The sequence below is a fragment of the Cryptotermes secundus genome, unplaced genomic scaffold, assembly GCF_002891405.2.
Source record: "Cryptotermes secundus unplaced genomic scaffold, Csec_1.0 scaffold536, whole genome shotgun sequence".
NCBI classification, from domain to species: Eukaryota; Metazoa; Arthropoda; class Insecta; order Blattodea; family Kalotermitidae; genus Cryptotermes; species Cryptotermes secundus.
Window position 1 is genome coordinate 140,524 of NW_019732862.1, and position 19,244 is coordinate 159,767.

The 19,244-nt window shown below is 42.6% G+C and overlaps 1 protein-coding gene across 1 annotated transcript in view; it reads right to left on the reverse strand.

Moving 5' to 3' along the window:
• LOC111867797 (symplekin) overlaps positions 1-19,244 on the reverse strand; it is a 187,126-nt gene that overhangs the window by 139,836 nt on the left and 28,046 nt on the right. Inside the window, exons 3-5 of the mRNA XM_023857960.2 lie at positions 18,885-18,990; positions 18,678-18,805; positions 3,309-3,464 (exon numbers count right to left, since the gene is read on the reverse strand). Of these exons, the coding sequence (XP_023713728.1) occupies positions 3,309-3,464; positions 18,678-18,805; positions 18,885-18,990 (390 nt within the window). The remainder of the gene's footprint in view (positions 1-3,308; positions 3,465-18,677; positions 18,806-18,884; positions 18,991-19,244) is intronic.

Sequence of the window (19,244 nt, forward strand, 5' to 3'; positions counted from 1 at the left end):
TTTGGAATTTCATAACATATATAATAAAGATTATATTTTGCATTTCATGACAAAATAATCACAGTTAATTTTCATTTGTAAAACTTGTTCTTTTACGTATGTGTGGAAAAATTTTACTGTCTTTCAGGTTCTTTTTAGTTCATATTTCTATGTTGCATAGAACGTAGTTTCGTAGTAAATGTTTTCAGGACAGCATACGTATTCTTCGAATGTCTGCGTCCTCTGTAAATCATTCTGCGCAGGCAAAGGCGTACTGTGTAGCCGAGGGAGTGGTGACTGAACCAAACGTTTCGTATAACGGAAGATTACACTTTTGTTTCCTTCCGTGTGAAAGTGGATTATAGTCCGTCTATTTCTTGTTATTCGAGATAACCGATATATGACAAGTGCTGTATGGGTTGATATGCCCTTGAATAATTTCTTATAGCACTTAGAGCCTTGTTTCGTCAACGCTATTAGGTACAATTTGAACCCAGGCTAGCATGCCTATGTTGCAATGACAAAACAAACATGGCGCTGTTTAGTAGAATGAGAGCTAAGAAGCAAACGCATATAAATCGTGTAGGCATGATGAAATCAGCCTCTCCTCTCATAACACTCAGTGGCCTAGACCCCGCGGCACTGGCATGGTGTGGAATGTAACCAGAACAGGGGAGACCAAAACTGCATAATTCTGGCATGCTGCTATCAATTTTTATGGAATTTTTAATTTTTGCCGATAGCTTCGCGTAGGGGCTATGGAAAACCACAGACAGGGGGATTTAATTTTCATTTTTAAAACTTGATCTTTTACATATATGTAGAAAATTCTCTTGTCTTTCAGATTCTTTTTAGTTCATATTTCTATGTTGCATAGAACGGAAAATATGTATTTTTTTCTCAAGGTTTGCAAAGATCATCAATTGGGGCGATTTAAATTCTGGCCGTACAGGGGCTACCGGCAATTTAAAAGTCCGGCCATAAAAGGTTAATTCCGGCTATTCGAGACATTCCAGCAGAGTATAGTAAGTCTCAGAATATATAAAATGAGTTCTTTTGTCATTCTGAACCCAACACAAAACAGTGGCCCTGTTGTTAACTGTTACAGACTTCAGTATTTCATTATGGCATCGTTTTCAACATACCACTGACTAATTATATCTACAGAACAATACATTTCAACATTATTAAATAACAAACCTAAAAAAAAATATGAAGGGTTAAAACTTCTAGGATACGACTCCTTACAGTCTGTTGAAAGTCAACTGATGTTTCAGTGGAACATGTTACTTCCACTTTCAGGGTTGAAGAAGAAAGCCAAGCAAGAAACCAGGATGAAGCAGGTAGCAAGTACAATATCTGCTTGTCAAAAGTTCCAGTTTACATAGGAAACAGGAGGGAACTACAAAACAACTTATCAGTTCCCACTGGCTTGCTCACACAACAGAGTGAACCAATAGGGGTGCAAGTCAACTTGCCAGTTTCCATTGGCTCTCTCTCAGAGTGGAATGAAGCAATATAAGACAAGACAAGAACTAGCATCAGAACTGAAAATGACTGTTAGTGCAGATCTGGGAACAGAGGGAAGATAAGTAGTGAGGGTGTGGTGAACAGAGAACTGAGGTGCATCAGCAATATGTCATGTGGCATGTAGTGGGGGATGAAAAGAGTAGTGGTGGGTCACAAAGTAAAGGCTTTAGGCTGATGAGAGCTAGTGGAAACTGGAAAGTTGACTTGCACTCTTACTGGTTCACTCTGTTTTGTGAGAGCCAATAGAAACTGGTGAGCTGTTTTGCAGTTCCCTCCTTGTCATATATTAACCTGAGCTTTCTTGTTTTCTGTTCAAACCTTAAGATAGAGGTAACATGTTCCTCCAAAACATCAGATAACTGTCAATAGACTACACAATATTACATCCAAGAAGATAGAAATCTTCATAACTGCTGCTGAGAGAACCTCAAATCTGTCATTAAAAAGAAATATGTTTTAATTAGTTGAAGAGTACTTTCTTCTTGGATACAACACCGTGAAACTGTGAAATATGCCAAGGACCTTGTGTTAATGGCTAAGGAAGAAACTGTGCTACAGGGTATGATGGACAGACTAATCGAAATTGAAAGGTGCTATGGCATGGAAATGAATGTGGAAAAAACAAAAGTAATGAAAATTTCGAGACAACCAACCCCAGTCACAATAAAGATAGACCAAAAACAACTAGAAAATGTGAAATGCTTTAAATATTTGGGTAACTTGTTAACAGATGATGGAAGGAGTATGTGTGAAATTAAATCTAGGATTGCCATAGCAAAAGCTGCATTTAGCAAGAAGAAGAATCTTTTTACCAGCAAATTGGACTTAAATTTGAGAAAGAAACTCGTGAAATGCTACATTTGGAGCATTGCTTTGTATTGGGCTGAAACTTGGACACTTAGGGCAGTAGATCAGAAACACCTGGAAAGCTTCGAAATGTGGTGTTGGAGAAGGATGGAGAAGATCAGCTGGACCGATTATGTGAGGAATGAAAAAGTGTTATTTAGAGTCAGTGAGCAGAGGAATATCCCTACACAAAATAAGAAAATGGAAGGCTAATTGGATTGGTCGTATCTTACGCGGTAACTGCCTTCTAAAAGAAGTTATTGAAGGAAAGATAGAGGGGTGGATAGAAGTGACCAGAAGATGAGGAAGAAGACGGAAGAAAATGCTGGATGACCTTGGGGACAGAAGAGGATATTTTCATTTGAAGGAGAAAGCTCTAGATCGCATCAAGTGGAGGAACTGTTTTAGAAGAGACTGTGGACCTGTCGTCTTGACAGATTACTGATGAATGAATGACAACGCTGTGAAATGTGGCAGAAGTTCATTGATATTCTGGAGGAAATTATGGTCTCATTTTCAGGATTGCAAACAGCAAGTAGACTGTGCTTCCATCTAGTTTTCCTTGTTATACTATCGATGTAAATTAGCACACTTAGTTTTTTTTCAATTGTCATAATTTAATAAAAGTTCAAGTATAAGTTTTCATAAAATTATTAATAAAATTGTTCATGTATTATTCACAGTCAAAACTCCATGCAGATGACATCAACAAATACAACAACCCAAAATAACATACCATACTACTACCACCAACAAATATTATGCATTCATATTCATAATGCCATTCATTTTATGTCCTTTACACCACACATTATTCAACCATTTTTCTCTTTTACATTTCAGAAGAAATCCACACTTATTAAAAGGAAAATGTAATTTTGCTTAAATGACTCAATCAAATCTTTTCCATACCTTGAATGTATGAGAGAATTAATATATTTCAGTCCACTTACTTAGCCTCTTCTTCAAGTTTTCGTCTCCGTGCAATCTTCAACGTCAGAGGAACATCTTCCAGAGAAAAGTCATTGTCCCTTCTCATACTATCTACTTCAGGGTAAGTCTGCAACAGGACTACGCATTCCAGGAACTTCACAGAGTGGGTTCGAATACTGAAACACATATCAAACAATTCAGTTTTACTTACATAATGCTAGGATCTCCATATTTATTTTCAAAAAATGGGACATTTGGTAAAAAAAACGGATATGATAAAAATTAATAACACATTAAATATTAAACATTGAGAAATTTAAACATACAAAAATGTAAAAAAAGTAAAGTTGTCCCTGTGCCTAACTAATTAAACACTGTTGGGAACTGTGGACTCAGAACGACGCGATACTGCACGCGTTGTCAGTAATGTTGCCCGTGGTGACGTAACAGCAGAGGAGCTGTGTTAGGCAACCATTCCTCGCGGTTTTGTAACCGCATAGGAGCTGCAGGCAATGCTAGGGTAACAGGCCAGTAAACATTCTAGTAAGAGTTGTTAACACGAAAGGAGCGACTGTGAAACAACTTGTTCAACATTTTGTGTTATAGTCACAATGAATTATAAGCGGCCTCAGTAGTCTAGAGGTAACGTTCCCACCTCATGACTCATGGTACACGGGTTCAAATACCCGGCGGAGGTCATCGAATTTTTAAGGGCGGAAAAATTCAGGGAACAAGTCCTCCGGGGGGACTTTGGGGACTTTAAGCCGTGTGTCCAATGTTGTAGCTTTACAGCATGTAAAAGAACCTCATATCTCCAAAGGAGATCACTGAAACAAATTCACGGGCGTTTCCCGCCCAACAGTAGTCTCTAAGGCCTCTGATAGATGGGGGAAGCATTATAGACACCGAAAAGCTAGTGGAGGCCGAACTCGATGGCTCAGCAGGACTGATGGTACGCACTAATATCGGTAGGGTATAGAGACTGGTGGAATATTGTAACGTGTTGGGTTATTGAAGACGCCGTTCGGATTGTTAATTGGTTTATTTAACAACCTACAAATCACGGCTACAATTAATTATAACAATATTGCGGGGTTTCACACTTTATAACCCTAATCGCAAATCAAATCACGCTTTTGTCAGTAGACTACACGTTTCACAGTACGGGAGCTATACAAGTGTCACTGTGTCACACACTCCCAATTAATTCTCAGTTATCACAAAGTCACTGATTATCATACTTTCACTCATAACTCACTGCTGATTAGATTCCAACTCTACTCGCAGGCTGCTGCCTTGAGAACTGTTGATAACACACTGGATGTTGCTTGCTGCTCAGCCGGCTAATATTCTATTCGCTGTTACCCGTTGCCCACGTCAACAGCGTCGTTGCATGCCACGTAACAGTGTCTGCGTATAGCCTAGCAATGCTGTTACCTCACACTGTCTTACGTCACCATGCGTTGCGCGTTACGTCACCGTGCAGAGGGGGGTGACGGAGCGCTGACTCATCCGCCACATCACTGTGGCCTGCACTGCCACGTTGCTGCTGGATAGGGAGGGGTTCTCCGTTGCGAAACATGTCACACTGCTCCATCCTTAAGGCTGTTCGTCCCGAATAGCCTAATGGTGCACCCCGATCCTTTTCTTTGGATGCTGTTCTTGCAGCATGTTCTTTTTGTCCTGCTACTGTTTCCCTTCTCCCCATTGCTCTGCTCTCCAACCGCTACATCTTCCCCCTTTTTATGGTTGCTCGTCTTGAGCAGCTCCATGATAAGGCGCGAGCCGGTCGAGGTGTACAACCAACATCCTCGACCTAGGGGTCTTCTGGATTCGGTATACCACATCATTTATCCGGGTCACTACTTTGTAAGGACCTTCCCATGATGCTTGTAGTTTAGGCGATTTCCCTTTCCTACAGGTTGGGCGATAGAGCCAAACTCTGTCGCCTTCATCGTAACTTGCGGGGTTGGCCAGTTTATCGTACCGAGTTTTCATCCGGTCACTGGCGAGCTTCACGTGTTGCCAGGCATAATTGTGGATGTCATGCAGATGATCCACTAAGTCTGCTGCATAATCGGTTGTGGGTCGTTCTTTGTCTCGGGGTACTCCAAAGAGCAGGTCGCAAGGTAGTCGTAGTTCTCGTCCGAACACTAGGCCAGCAGGGGTCAGGCCCATAGTGTCGTGAGTGGATGCCCTGTAAGCTAGGAGAAAGAGGGGTAACCTCTCATCCCAGTCCCTTTGGTGCGATGCGACGACCTTCCGCAAGTGCTCCTCGATGGTCTTGACGTAGCGTTCCACCATTCCATCCGACTGTGGGTGCAGGGGTGTGGTGCGCGTCTTGCTCACTCCCAGGCGTTGCAAAACTTCTCGCAGTAGACGAGACTCGAAGTTACGGCCTTGGTCACTGTGCAACTCCCGAGGTATGCCGAAGTGGTAGAAGAAGTTGGCAACCAGAACTTCCGCTATTGTCGAAGCCTCCTGATTCGGGATGGCGTACACTTCCAGCCACTTGGTGAAGTAGTCCATAGCGATCAGTAAATATCGGTTCCCTTGGTCGCTTCGTGGGAAAGGCCCTGCGATATCAATGGCCACTCTCTCGAAGGGAGCCCCGACATTATACTGGTGCATTTGCCCACGACTCCTTGTCCGCGGTCCCCAGCTGGCTGCACATGTGTCACACTGTCGACACCATTTCTCAATATCGGTTCTTGCTTGGAGCCAGTAGAACCTCTGCCGAACCTTATTCAGACTTTTGTTGACACCGAAGTGACCTCCTGACGGTCCACCGTGCAGTTCGCTCAGAATGTCCTTCACCCTGCTCCGAGGAATAATTAATTATCTGGGCTACTTGACGTCTTCCGGTGGAGGATTCCCAGTCGCGCTCTAGTACGCCGTTCTCACAGCGAGCGATTTCCACTGGGCCCAGTAGCTTTTGTACGTGGGACTCCAATCCGCGATGTCCTGCCATTTCGGTCGTTGGCTGTTTTCTACTTCCTGTAGAATAGGCCCTATGTCTGGGTCTTTTAGCTGTTCCCCTCTCAGGGTAACAGGGTCCAGGACGGCTGACGGTAGGGTTCCAATAACGCGTATTTGCTTTACCTCTGCCTGCGTTTCAACTTTGTGGCAGTGCAGACATTGCTCTTTGCAGGGTCGTCTAGAAAGGGCGTCGGCGTTGTTATGTTTCCGGCCCTAACGGTGCTCTGAAGTAAAGTTGTACTCCTGTAGACGCTGTATCCAGCGTAGTTTGTCCCTCCAAGTTCTTGAAACTCATAAGCCAGGTAAGCGCACAGTGGTCCGTTCGCAGATGTAACTGTTGTCCGTAGAGGTACTTGTGGAAATGTTCCAGTGACCTCACTATGGCAAGTAGTTCTCGTCGGGTTACGCAGTAATTTCTCTCTTTGTTTAGCTTCTTGCTGAAATAAGCTATAACACGCTCTTGTCCGTCTTGCATTTGAAAGAGTACTCCTCCAATACCGACATTACTTGCATCTGTGTCCACAATGAATTTCTCTCCTGGCTGTGGGTAGGCAAGAATAGGGGCAGCATATAGAGCACCCTTTAGTGTTTGAAAAGCGGCCTCCACTTCTTGAATCCACTGGAAGGTTTGTTCCTCTTCCGTTAGTTTCGTTAGTGGTTTCGCAATGTTGGAAAACCCTGATATAAATCGCCTGTAATACGCGCATACGAGCAGTCCCAGAAAGCTTCTAACTTCATGTTTATTCTTTGGGGTCGGCCATTCTTGCACGGCTTTCAACTTCTCCGGTTCAGTGGATATCCACTGCCATAGCCCTTGACCTGTCTAAAACGCTGTTTTCTCTTTGTCGTCTGGGTGTACATCGACTTTCCAATAGCCACTCTTTAAATTGAGAGTTGAAAACCATTTGGCTCCGGCCAGCGTGTCCACGGTGTCATCAATGCGGGATAGTGGAAAGCAATCCTTCTTGGTGACGTCATTCAGCTTTCTGTAGTCCACACAGAAATGGAGCTCACCATTATTTTTTCTGACCAAAACGACCGGGGACGACCAAGGGCTGTCCGATTCTTCTATAACACCCTGTCCTCGAATGTTGTTGAGCATTTCCTTTACTTCCGCTTGTTTTGCCAGGGGTACTCTCCTCGGTGGCTGTCGAATTGGTCGGGCTTCTCCCGTGTCTATGCGGTGACATACTCTGTTTGTCCTTCCATAATCTTCGTTGTCTTGTGCGAAGATATCGGCGTACTCGGACACGAGATCCTCTAACTCTTGAAATTCTGCGTGACTTAGGTGTGGCTTGGCCGCTGTGGTCACGTCCGCTAATCTCGGTTTTAGACCTGGAGCTAGGGGCTGCCCCACCTCGGGCAAAGCTATGAGTGTTACTGGCTCACAGTGCACCAGAGGAGATCCTCTCCTGAGCTTTTGGTCCTTGTGGGTAACATTCATGACCCTCACTGGTACTTCTTGACAGTCCTGAAGTAGGGTCCTGGCTACGTAGATTCCTTCAGGCGGGTGGGCCTGGGAGCTTGGTTCTACTAGACCATTCTCTACTCCCAGATGGTTCTTCATTTTACCCATCACTATTCCCTCGCTCCGTGCAGGTATCTCATGGTCCTTTGCCACTATTAAGCTAGAAGGACGGGGTCCTGCCCCAGGACTCCATAACGATACTTCTTCTTCCGCCAGACGTAGAGTTTGGCGTCGTATATCCACTGACGCATCATAGGCGCGCAGTATGTCCAGTCACAGGATGAGCTCATCTGTGCTGTTCCCGACGAAAACCCACATGGTTATCGGTTTGCGCCCCACAGTAAGGGTCAACAGAACTTCTTTCAGGATGGGTAGGTATCCTCCAGACACGGTCTGCAGCGTGAAATCTGGATTTGGCTGTCTTTCAGGCCATCCGGCGGCGATATCTGGTCTTACTACCGTGACGTATGCTCCAGTGGTTACTGTCACCTGGCACGGTTTCTCACCGACCCATCCCTGGGTGACCAGACTGGTGTAGGCATTTTCCCTGATGTCGGTGAGTGCGTAGTGTGGGGGCCTTAACGCATATGCCGGCATTCGCCCTTCTCCGCCGTCGCTCGTTTCTCCAGCTTGTTTCCCTGTTGTTTCTGGGTCGCCATTCTGATTTCCCCGGCGATTCCCGTTTATTTCTTGGAGGTCCTTCTTTTCGGTCCTGGTGCTGTCTACTGTCATCTCCTCGTTGGGTGGGGGACGATCGGAACTTGGTGCTATCTCCGTGAGGTCTGGCTGCTACCAGTACTGCCTGCAGCTCTAGCGCTTGTCGGAGGGCCCCGTTTACTGTCTTCTCCCCTCCCGGCAATAGCTGATTCTTTATATCGGCATCTCGTATTCGGTATACGAACGCTTTTCCTGCCTCTCTTCCTATATGGTCTGGAGGTAGATTGGGGTAGGCACGAAGGGCAAGCAGTTCAATGGCCGTGGCAAAGTCTTGCAAGGATTCTCCAGGTTTCTGCGTCCTCGTTCTTAATTGGCAGTGGTAAGCAGCTGCAAAGTGTTGGTCCCCAAAACGGTCCTCTAGAGCCTGAAGAGTTTCCTCGTAAGTTTTATTTGCCGGAATGCCGGGTAGCACTTCTGCCGCCCGGCCCTTCAGAGCGGTGATCAGGTATGTTGATTTTTCCCTGTCCGACCATTGGTTGTGTTCTACTACGGTCTCGAATTGTCGCCGGAACACGCTCCACGTTGAATTTCCGTTGAATGCCGGTGGCTGGGCTGCGCCCGCGCTGACCGTGATTCCCCGCTCGGTCCTCATCTGTACTACTTCCAACCGGGCCCGGAATTCGTGTTTGGTTTCCGCAATTGCTGTATAGGTTTTCGTTAGTTCTTCCTGGAGATGTCGTTTGTCGCGTTCAACGATCGCCAAAATGTTTTCAACTCTATGTTGGATTTTATCATCCAACTCTGACCGCATAGATCGCATTTCGGCCTTCCTATCGGCCGCCGCCTATTCTTGGTAGGCGTCTAATTTTGTCAGCATAACGTCGATTTGTTTTTGGTTGACGCCTAGTTTTGTCAGGAAATCTTCTCTATCTCTCTTCCTCTCGGCCTTCTCTGACTTCCTCTCGGCTTCGGCCTTCTCCAGCATTTCGATTATTCGCTGCATCTCTGTTTTGTTGCAGTAAAGTACTCAATGCACAACAATTTGTTTGTGGCGTGTTTAAGTTTGTAAACACTTCTGACACCAGTGTAACGTGTTGGGTTACTGAAGACGCCGTTTGGATTGTTAATTGGTTTATTTAACAACCTACAAATCACGGCTACAATTAATTATAACAATATTGCGGGGTTTCACACTTTATAACCCTAATCGCAAATCAAATCACGCTGTCGTCAGTACACTACACGTTTCACAGTACGGGAGCTATACAAGTGTCACTGTGTTACACACTCCGAATTAATTCTCAGTTATCACAAACTGTCACTGATTATCACACTTTTACTCGTAACTCGCCGCTGGCTATATTCCAACTCTACTCGCAGGTTGCTGCCTTGAGAACTGTTGATAACACACGGGCTCTCGCTTGCTGCTCAGCCGGCTTATATTCCGTTCGCTGTTCCCTGTTGCCCGCGTCAACAGCGTCGTTGCGTGCCATGTAACAGTGTCTGCGTATAGCCTAGCAACGCTGTTACCTCACGCCGTCTTACGTCACCACGCGTTGCGCCTTACGTCACCGTGCGGTGGGGGTGACGGAGCGCTGACTCATCCGCCACGTCACTGTGGCCTGAGTTGCCACGTTGCTGCTGGGTAGGGAGGGGTTCTCCGTTGCGCAACATGTTACAATATCATAGAGGGAAGCACAATGGACCAATACTGTTCTATGTGCATGGGGAAACCCACCCTCTCCAATAACTAACTACATTGAATTATAGTTATGGCATTGAGTAAGAAATTGATGCTGCAAGAATACACCCCTCGAGGTCTTGTTTCACAACATGCCACGAAGGCGTATGATGGCGTGGATGAATAGATCGATGTTTTCATGACCTTGGCACTAGCCAGAGGTTAACGATCAGTTTCAAGCCCAGGCCACTTTACCACCAAGGAAAGAGCCCCCAGTACCCATTGGATAGGAGGTTGGGTGGACCCCGGAGCTGGTCTGGACAACTTGAAGAAGAGAAAGTTCTTGACCCTACCAGGACTCAAACTCCAACCCCTCAGTTGTCCAGCCTGTAGCCAGTCGCTATACTGATTACACTATCCTGGCTCCTTTTAAACATACAAAAACGAGCTCAAAATTATTAATTTAGAAACATGGCACTTAAAAAAATTCATACAAAAATAAAATGTAGGTTTCACTATTTTGGAAAAGAACTCTGAACAAAAGAAACCTTTAAAGTGGGTCTTCACAATGGTCAAGGGTTTCACTGTTTCTATTTTAAGTCTGTTTTCTTCATCTAACCATAATGTATTTATTATTGAGAATATAGGATATATGCATATAATGGGGACAGTCTACACAACAATATTCATGAAAAACAAAAGAGACACTATTGCATGAACAAGTTTTACTTTGCCGTTGACGCTACATGTTTTGGCCTTATATTGGGCCATCATCAGGCATACAATGATACTAGTCCTAGTTCTTGAATTGCATCTAATTTCAATATGGATCCATATTGTGTTCTTGTGGGTTTTAAATGCATATATTGAACATAAATACTTAGGCAGTAAAATTTAGAATTAAAAAAGAAAACTTAAAAATTAACGTTAAAATTGTATAGAAATGAGATTTTTTGTGATGTTTTTAGAACTTTGTGATCGCTACTTGCTGATATGCTCGTTATTCTATGTATCACTCAACAGATTGTTTATTTGGAGTGATGTATACCAGGTTTTTATGATGTAATGTGTAAAAGCTGCTCCCTGTGATGATGTCACTATATTGTTTCGATGCCAAGGTATCTGACAGACAGCGAAAAGGCTACATTGCTAAATGCCAAAGAAACTATAGCAGTTTCAGATGACAGTGTGGTAGATGCTGATGATAAGCGTGATGAAGAAGCGGATGTAAATATTTTAAGATTTGAGGTTTTCACAGCGGTGACTATGAAGAATGCCGTCTTCTGGGATGAGATGTTGTATAGATCTTGTGTAAACTGATGTTTTAGAGGAACATTTTGTCCTCATTTTCCTGAAGATGGAGGCGATACGTTCCTCCGAAACACCGGTTTACACAAGATCTGCACAGCACCACATCCCAGAAGATGGCATTCTTTGATGTAAATATAAGTGATCAAGAAGGCAACAGTGATGCTAACAGAGCCCATGTTGATGTAGATACGTGTGGCAAGACATGATAAATTATACTGGATGAAGTGAAACGTCATAGGAGTTAGTGGACCTCACCAAGTGCCAGATCATATCACATAAAGAAAATCTAAATATCTAGAGCATTCAACTGAAACAGAAGCATGCTGCTACAATGACATGGCTTTTTTATGTTGTGTGACCACTGAAAGGATACTGCGTGAGGTTTCTATGTATGCAGCAATGATACAATCTATTTTAACAGAAGTTCACTACTACTATTATTGCGCAAAGATGATATTAACTTAATGCATTATACAAGAAGTGTTGTGAGTCCCTTTTGCCTTCATGTATAACTCACGGTGCTTAACCTTTAAGAGCCGAGCGACGCCATATGGCGTCATTAAAATAAAGTCAAGGGGACGAATGACGCCATATGTCGTAGCGCAAGTCCACGTGTGCGGCTAGCTTTTCAAAAATCTAATTTTAAGTTATAAATTCTTTTTCTACTTACATGATTTTTGGTCACCAGCTTTATAAGTTGTCTCTCTTCCCACCTGCGTCGTCTAACGGAATGTTGGCTTCATGTGGAAATCTTGGAAACATCCGGAAATGTAGAGTGCCACATCACACTTCACGCACTTTATCCGGACGGTTCTTCGTTTCCCACGCGAAGAGCACACTCGACACCTCAATTTCGAAGTAGAGGAAGTCGGCCTGTGCTGTTGTTTGGCTTCCTCTATTCGAAATGACCCCGATGAAACGGCAGGGGTTCGACCCCTGGGCCGTTGAGGGCGAGGGGGGCCCCTTCCAACATGCTCCAGCATGTTCCACACAAGGGCGAGACGAAATTCTCTGTGTGACAATTTCGCGCCACAGGATGACAACAGGATATAACTGTTCAGAATCATCAGATCCAGGAGATGGAAAAATAATTTATTTGTCCATTTCCAGGTTCGACGACAGATGCTATAACTGTTTGCCATTCTGTCCGCCTTGTCGACATAACCCATGCGCTTGTTGTAGTTAGCAACAATTGCTGGCTTGATGGCATTTCCGTGCTCATCACAGAAACTGCCTTCTGCTGGAGGAGAGTGCATATTTGTCAGCATGTAAACGTCACGTTTGTCCTTCCAAACTAGTGCTGTCAAGTTCTGTCTCACCCTAACTCGAATGTCCCCTTTCTTCAGTCGAAATTGTCTTCGTCGAAAATCGTCAGGCAAGCCCTTCCGATTAGGTCTGACTGTCCCACAGCACGTTATGTCCTTTGTCATCAGTTCGTCAAACAAGTCGGATGAAGAAAAGAAATTGTCCATGTACAGTTTGTGACCTACGCCCTCAATACGTCTGCATAGGTCCCTAACTGTAGCATGTGTCGCTGTCACATCTTGGCTGGCACGTGTCCTGTCTTTTCCTAGGTAAACTTTCATGTCATAAGTATACCCAGCGGCGTCACAAATTTTGAAGATTTTGATTCCGAAACGTCTGTGTTTCTTAGGAATGTACTGCCTAAAAACCACCCTCCCTTTGTATTTTACAGTTATTTCGTCAATAGCCAAATGTTCGGAAGGGTTATAATATTTTTCAAATGCGTCTTTGAGAGTGTCGAAGATGGTCCGAATTTTCTATAGTCGGTCATAACTGTCGGCATTCCTGTCAATTTCTGTACTGTTGTCTGCAAAATGAAGAAAACGAAGAATGTGTAGAAAACGGTCGCGTTTCATTGTCTTAGAGTAGAAAGGCGTGGCAAATTGTTCTAGAGTCGACCAGTAGTCCTTTAGTCTGCCTCTATTGTCATGTCCCATTTGAATGATTATTCCTAGAAACAGAAACATCTCGGATTTGGTCACGTCAGGCCGCGGAGAAGGTCCGTCTTGACGTCTGTCTACGTGCTGATGGTAGTACCTGTTCGTCTCTTCCACCAGCAGACAGATAATCCCTGTGAAATACAGCATGAAAATGCAGAAAGGGGTGGAATCCTTACTCATGTGTGGAGCTTCATTGGTATTTAACCCCACAGCTCCACCTGAATAATTATTCACACTTCTCTTGCCACGCTGGTGTGGTGGTCCACAGGTTGCCGACGAAGATGATGGGTCTTCGTCGAAATCCATTTCTGAATCACTTTCCTCAACGCCACTCTCAGAATTGTCGGTAAAACAATCTGATTCGGAGTCATTTATGAGTTGAAAAAAGTCTGAATCTTCCAAACGAGATGACACCATGGTGAGCTGACAATATCACTGTTCTCACTGCAAAACTTTGAAGCTGCATGACACTGCTTGGCTGTGGTATAAAGACGATAGCCTTGAGAGTTCTGATAAACTAACCGAGCAGGGTCAGAACAGAGAACTTGTTGTGTATAAACAATCAACGTTCTTATACGCGAAGAGATACACTGGGCGTGTATCTCTGCATACCGAAAGAAGGTACATGAATAAGCTTCGAGACATGCAAGACTAAACATGTCTACATAACCATCCGCTGTGTTGCCACATCTACATACAGCATTCTTAGTTCCAAGAACTGTATGAATTCTTGTACACAGACTACAAATTTGGGAATTTTATACTTGGAATCAGTCTAAAATTTTTTACACATTTTATAAAGTCTGTAAATTACAATATCTGATTCTATATTCTTCCTAGAAAAAAACAAGTGTTTATTTGGTTCGTTTATCACAAAAATTGTAGAAATCACAGCAATTTTAGGAAATGATTACAGTTTTTATTGCTTTAAAATTGTGGGTATTTAAATCAAATCCGTCCCGCTGCCATTACCGGAATTTAAAGGGCCGTCACTTAAAGGTTAAAGCCTGCATTTGGAGGTTCATTCACACACCCACATGAACAAATTCCCACAATGTTATGTTCATGCAGTGAAGCTTTCACAACATTACAAGACAGAGTTCATACTGCACTTGCTTATCAATCACATTACTTCCAATGGCAAAGCAGTGATAAAAGCATAATAAATGGTATGATTTACTAATGCTGAGTATGCTCATGTGGATTATATATATAGCTCCTGTGATGGAAATGACAGACCTCCATCAAGAGAACACCAGTGTTTGTATCGGAATCAAGGTCAACCCAAAAGACGCACTTGCAATGATATGAGGTTTATTGGAAAGTTCCCAGACTAGGTCAAAAAACTTACTCAATTTTGGTGGCAATCTCCTTCAAAATAACTCAATTTTGGTGGCAATCGCCTTCAAAATAGTCTCCTAGGGAATGTACACAGCAATCCCCTTACTTTTTCCAAGTTCCTAAAGCACCATGGAAGTCATTTTCCTTAATACTGTTCCGTACCACTTGCAATTCCCTTTGGATGTCAGACACTCTTTCAAACTGTCATCCCTTCAGTTCCATTTTCAATTTGGGAAACAAAGCAAAATCACAGGGGACTAAGTCTGGCAAGTAGCGAGCAAGGGGAACAATAACCATGTTGTTGTTAGTCACAAACTGGTTTTCAGGGATATGTGGGTGGACACATTGTCGTGATGGAGGCAGTTGTGGTTGTGCGAAACTTCTGGTCTTTTTTGTCACACATTTTCTCTCAAGCGCCTCAAAATGTCACAGCAAAAGTGAGAGTTGACCATAGTGTTACAAGGAACAAATTCATGGTGTACAATCCCCTTCATGTTGGAAAAAAAAATGAGCATGCGCTTTGTTGATCTCCAGACCTGCTGCACCTTTTTTGCTCTTGGAGACTGTGGGCTCTTCCACTATGATGACTGTTGCTTTGTTTCTGCATCATAACCATAAATCCAACTTTTATCAACCATTATGATCCCAGAGATAAAAGTTTGGTCCTCGTTAACTTTCTCTCGTAGTTCAAGACACATATTTATGTGCTGCTGCTTTTGACTGGGGGACAAACTCTGCAGCAATGCAGTGCATATTCAAATTCTGCGTTAAGATCTCCTGGCAAACTCAATAACTGATCCCAACAGAGTCTGTGAGCTGAAGGACTTTGGCCAGTCTTCATGAATGAGTTCTCAAATTCTTTCATCATTTTCTGTCATTCTGCTGGTGCTTGGTCCCCCTGAACATTCTTCATCTTCAACTGACACTCAACCATCCCTGAATCATGAATGCCATTCAAAACAAGCTGTCCAGCTTAAAGAATGTTCTCCAAAAGCCTCACAAAGCATTTCAAGGGTTTCAGCAGCAGATTTACAGAGCTTCACACAAAACTTGACGCAGATATGTTGCTCAATTTTTCCATCCATCACAGACAAAACAAAACACGAAGTCAAAAAAGCACTCATGTAAAAACAATGTGTGTTCACAGTGCAGTGTCACATGGCAGAGTGATGCAATAGGCTTGCAGAAGTGTGGCCTTGGCCTCCCCTCTCATTTTTTTTGCCAAGACAGTTACAAAAATACCAGTCCAGGAACTTTCTGGTAGCACCTCGTACACTGTAGTCTGAGGGAAGCAGATGCATTCATGTCAGCAGTACATATTGGAAGCAGCAGACACTGCATAATGAAAGGGGAGTGTTTGATGCTTTACCTGATAAATCCATCAAATAAGACCTGTGTGATCACGTATGAATCAGGCCTCTCTCAGGATGCAGTCTGGTATACACTGTATAAGTGGCTGCACCTTTTTCATGTACAACTGACAAAAGAGCTTCAGCCAGGGAACAGTAACCTTCACTGCCAGTTCTGTAATGGCTTCTACACAAAACTGTTGAATAACCTGACTTCTTGTGAAGTGAACTGTGGACTGATGTGGCAACATACAGAAGGAGTGGAGTAAATAATCTCTACAACCCACATGAATGGGTAGTGAAGAATCTTTGTGCTATCATCATTTCAATGAAGATGTTCAATGTGTGGGTTAGAATTTTGGATTATTACATAACCCAGCCTTACATGATAAGCAAAAGTATCTGAGGAATCCAGTATGATGATTTCGATGAAAAAGCATTTCCCCCTTTGTTGGAAGATGTACCCCTTCATGTTTATGAGGACACATGGTTTCAGCAAAATAACATGTGTCGAACACTTTTCACACTAAGTGCTTAATTAGTTGAACAACCATTTTCTGTGAAAACAGACTGGTTTTAGGCTTCAGCAATATGGCCTCCAGAACTCAATAAGGATGCATCAAAGGAAACGTTTAGGCTAAGGGAGTATGAGACTGTGAGGACCTGATCAACTGTATCTTGGTAGCTGCATAAGACATTAAGGGTCGATCCAGAAAACTGACATCTCTATGCAGCCAATGTGTGAACTGGCGGTAATTTTAAGTTCTTTTGAGAAGAAATATGTAGAACTCTGTACAGTGACCATAATATAATCAGAAATGTGTGTTAATCATAATGTAAATTTCATACTGAAGGCAGGTATTAACTCTGGAATCTTTGTTTCTTATTCATTGTAAACAAAAGTAACAGATAGATGTTAAAAAATAATAACCAAATGTATACAAGAATGAACAGTTATTTCATTTTCTTAATAAGTAATGAAACATTTTAAACTGACAAGGGTGATGAAATGAACAATTTATTTACATGTTCTGCCCCAAATAACTTCCTCAAAAACCTCATAAAGTTGGGCCACAGAGCTCTGAAATGCCCTTCATATGAAAGAAAGGCCACATAAATATGCAATGAAAATATTTGGATTATGTGAAGCCAAAATGGGACATGTCAATTATTCTGAAATGCATGCTGGTGCCCACTCACTAATCGAAAGCATAATGGCTCATTCAGTGCTGCAGACAGAATCTGTGAACCAATAAAAATATATGGTATGCACTATATATGGACAAATGGTTCCCCAAGTCCTACTCCTGTTGACCATATTTGGTGACTGGAATCAAAAACATTTAGGACTTCAATGACTAGGCAAAAAGAAACAAACATTTGCAAAGAAGTTGAAAAAAGATTTAAAAACTCTACATGCAAAGAGACAATCACTTTGCAAAGCGTACATACGAAGTGCAGCACATTATAAGACCAGCAAGAAAAGTCTACAAGAGAACAAAACCACCCTCAGTGATCTTTCAACAAACAAAAGGCCAGTGTCATCACATCAGATATTACTCTCTTCATAGAAAATCTCTGAAGTCAAGGAAAACAAAATTTTCTTTCTTCTGTTAGACTATATCAGAGTAAATGCATGAATTTTGCATCAAATGAGGGGCAAACTGAAATTCAGAGAGTATAAATTTCTGGAGAAGGTTACTGAAACTTTAGTGAGTGATGTGAAAGCATAAATCATGAAGCAGTCATGGGAAAGTTTTGTAGGAAGACTTTTTGGCAGAGAAAATTTTGTACTTAGGATATTAGCAATACAATCAAAGCAGTCAGGAAAGACCCAGCAGAGAAATATGTGATGCTAAGCATATGGTTTGTACAGACAAGAGGCAAGCTTCAGACTGGGAAGGCCAGAATATTCACTACAGTGTACACAGCTCTGTCTCGGTGAGTGTCTTGAGATTAATTGCACTAATGTAAATTACTGGAACTAATTTCTTTCAGAAGAACAATAATGTCTTTACATATGTGTAGCACTGAAAGTCATTCTGCAACAAAATGTGAATACCATAATGCTTTCCTCTGATGACATAAATGAGGTGGGACAGGTCAGTCAGTATAACGATGAGTTATGGAATGCATGGCCGGGGTTTGATTCCCAACACTGGTAAAAGATTTGTCTCTACTCCATAGCATATAGACTGGCATGGAAGCCCACCCAGCCTCCTACCCAGTGAGTACTGGAGACTCTTTCCCTAGGGGTAAAGCAGAAGGGGTGTGAAGCTGACCACTCACCTCCATCTAGTGCTGAGATTAGGAATGGTGGAGCTACACCTCAACTCCCCTTTATGTCATCATGGCACAGTGCTCAATAAATCAAGAAAAGAGCGAACTCTACTTTTACCTTACTGATATAAATTTTGTTATGTGAATGTTAAGATTTCATATTTGTACAAAAATGGATACAATTTCTTTACTGTCATTTAAACCTGCCTGGCACAGAGCAACTGAGATAATTAAATGCCACTACACTCAAAAGTGTTAAAGAAAGGAGTTCTTGTTACAGACGTTTTAATGACAGACATGAAAATTTACTGTACAGGTCTGAGAAAATGAAATCCTAGTGAGAGGAGAATGATACTTACCCATCATTATCACTATCAATCATATTTACAATCTGTGCTTTGATACTCCCCATCATAGCCCATGCTGCTTCCATTTCTTCTGAGATGGCCCGGGCTTTAGCAAGCCAAGCTAATGCCCCACGATATACCTACAAGAATAATAATTGACACTTAAACCTGATAAAGACATAGAAAAGTGTTCCTCCGATACAACCTCTCATCACTTGCCTGGCTTGCCGCCTGAATGACTCGTTTCTGAACTTGGACTGAAGAATCTTGTAGTAGCATAGACAAATTTGCCACAACTTTTGGTAATACATCAGGATCTTTCTTACTGAAACCAAACACATAATGAAAATTTGTTTTATAAAATATGTACTGATAATGCATATGATATAATCACCTTACATCCAGTGCCAAGACAGCTATCACATTTTCCTTGCCTAAATCAGATAATGTAGCAAACTTCTCCCATCTTATGAACAAGCAATGATGTGTTAATATGCAAATCTTATGTTTATACACAGCATAAAAAGTCAAGAGAGTACATCATGTATATCAACAAACAGTCCATTAACTTTTAACAAT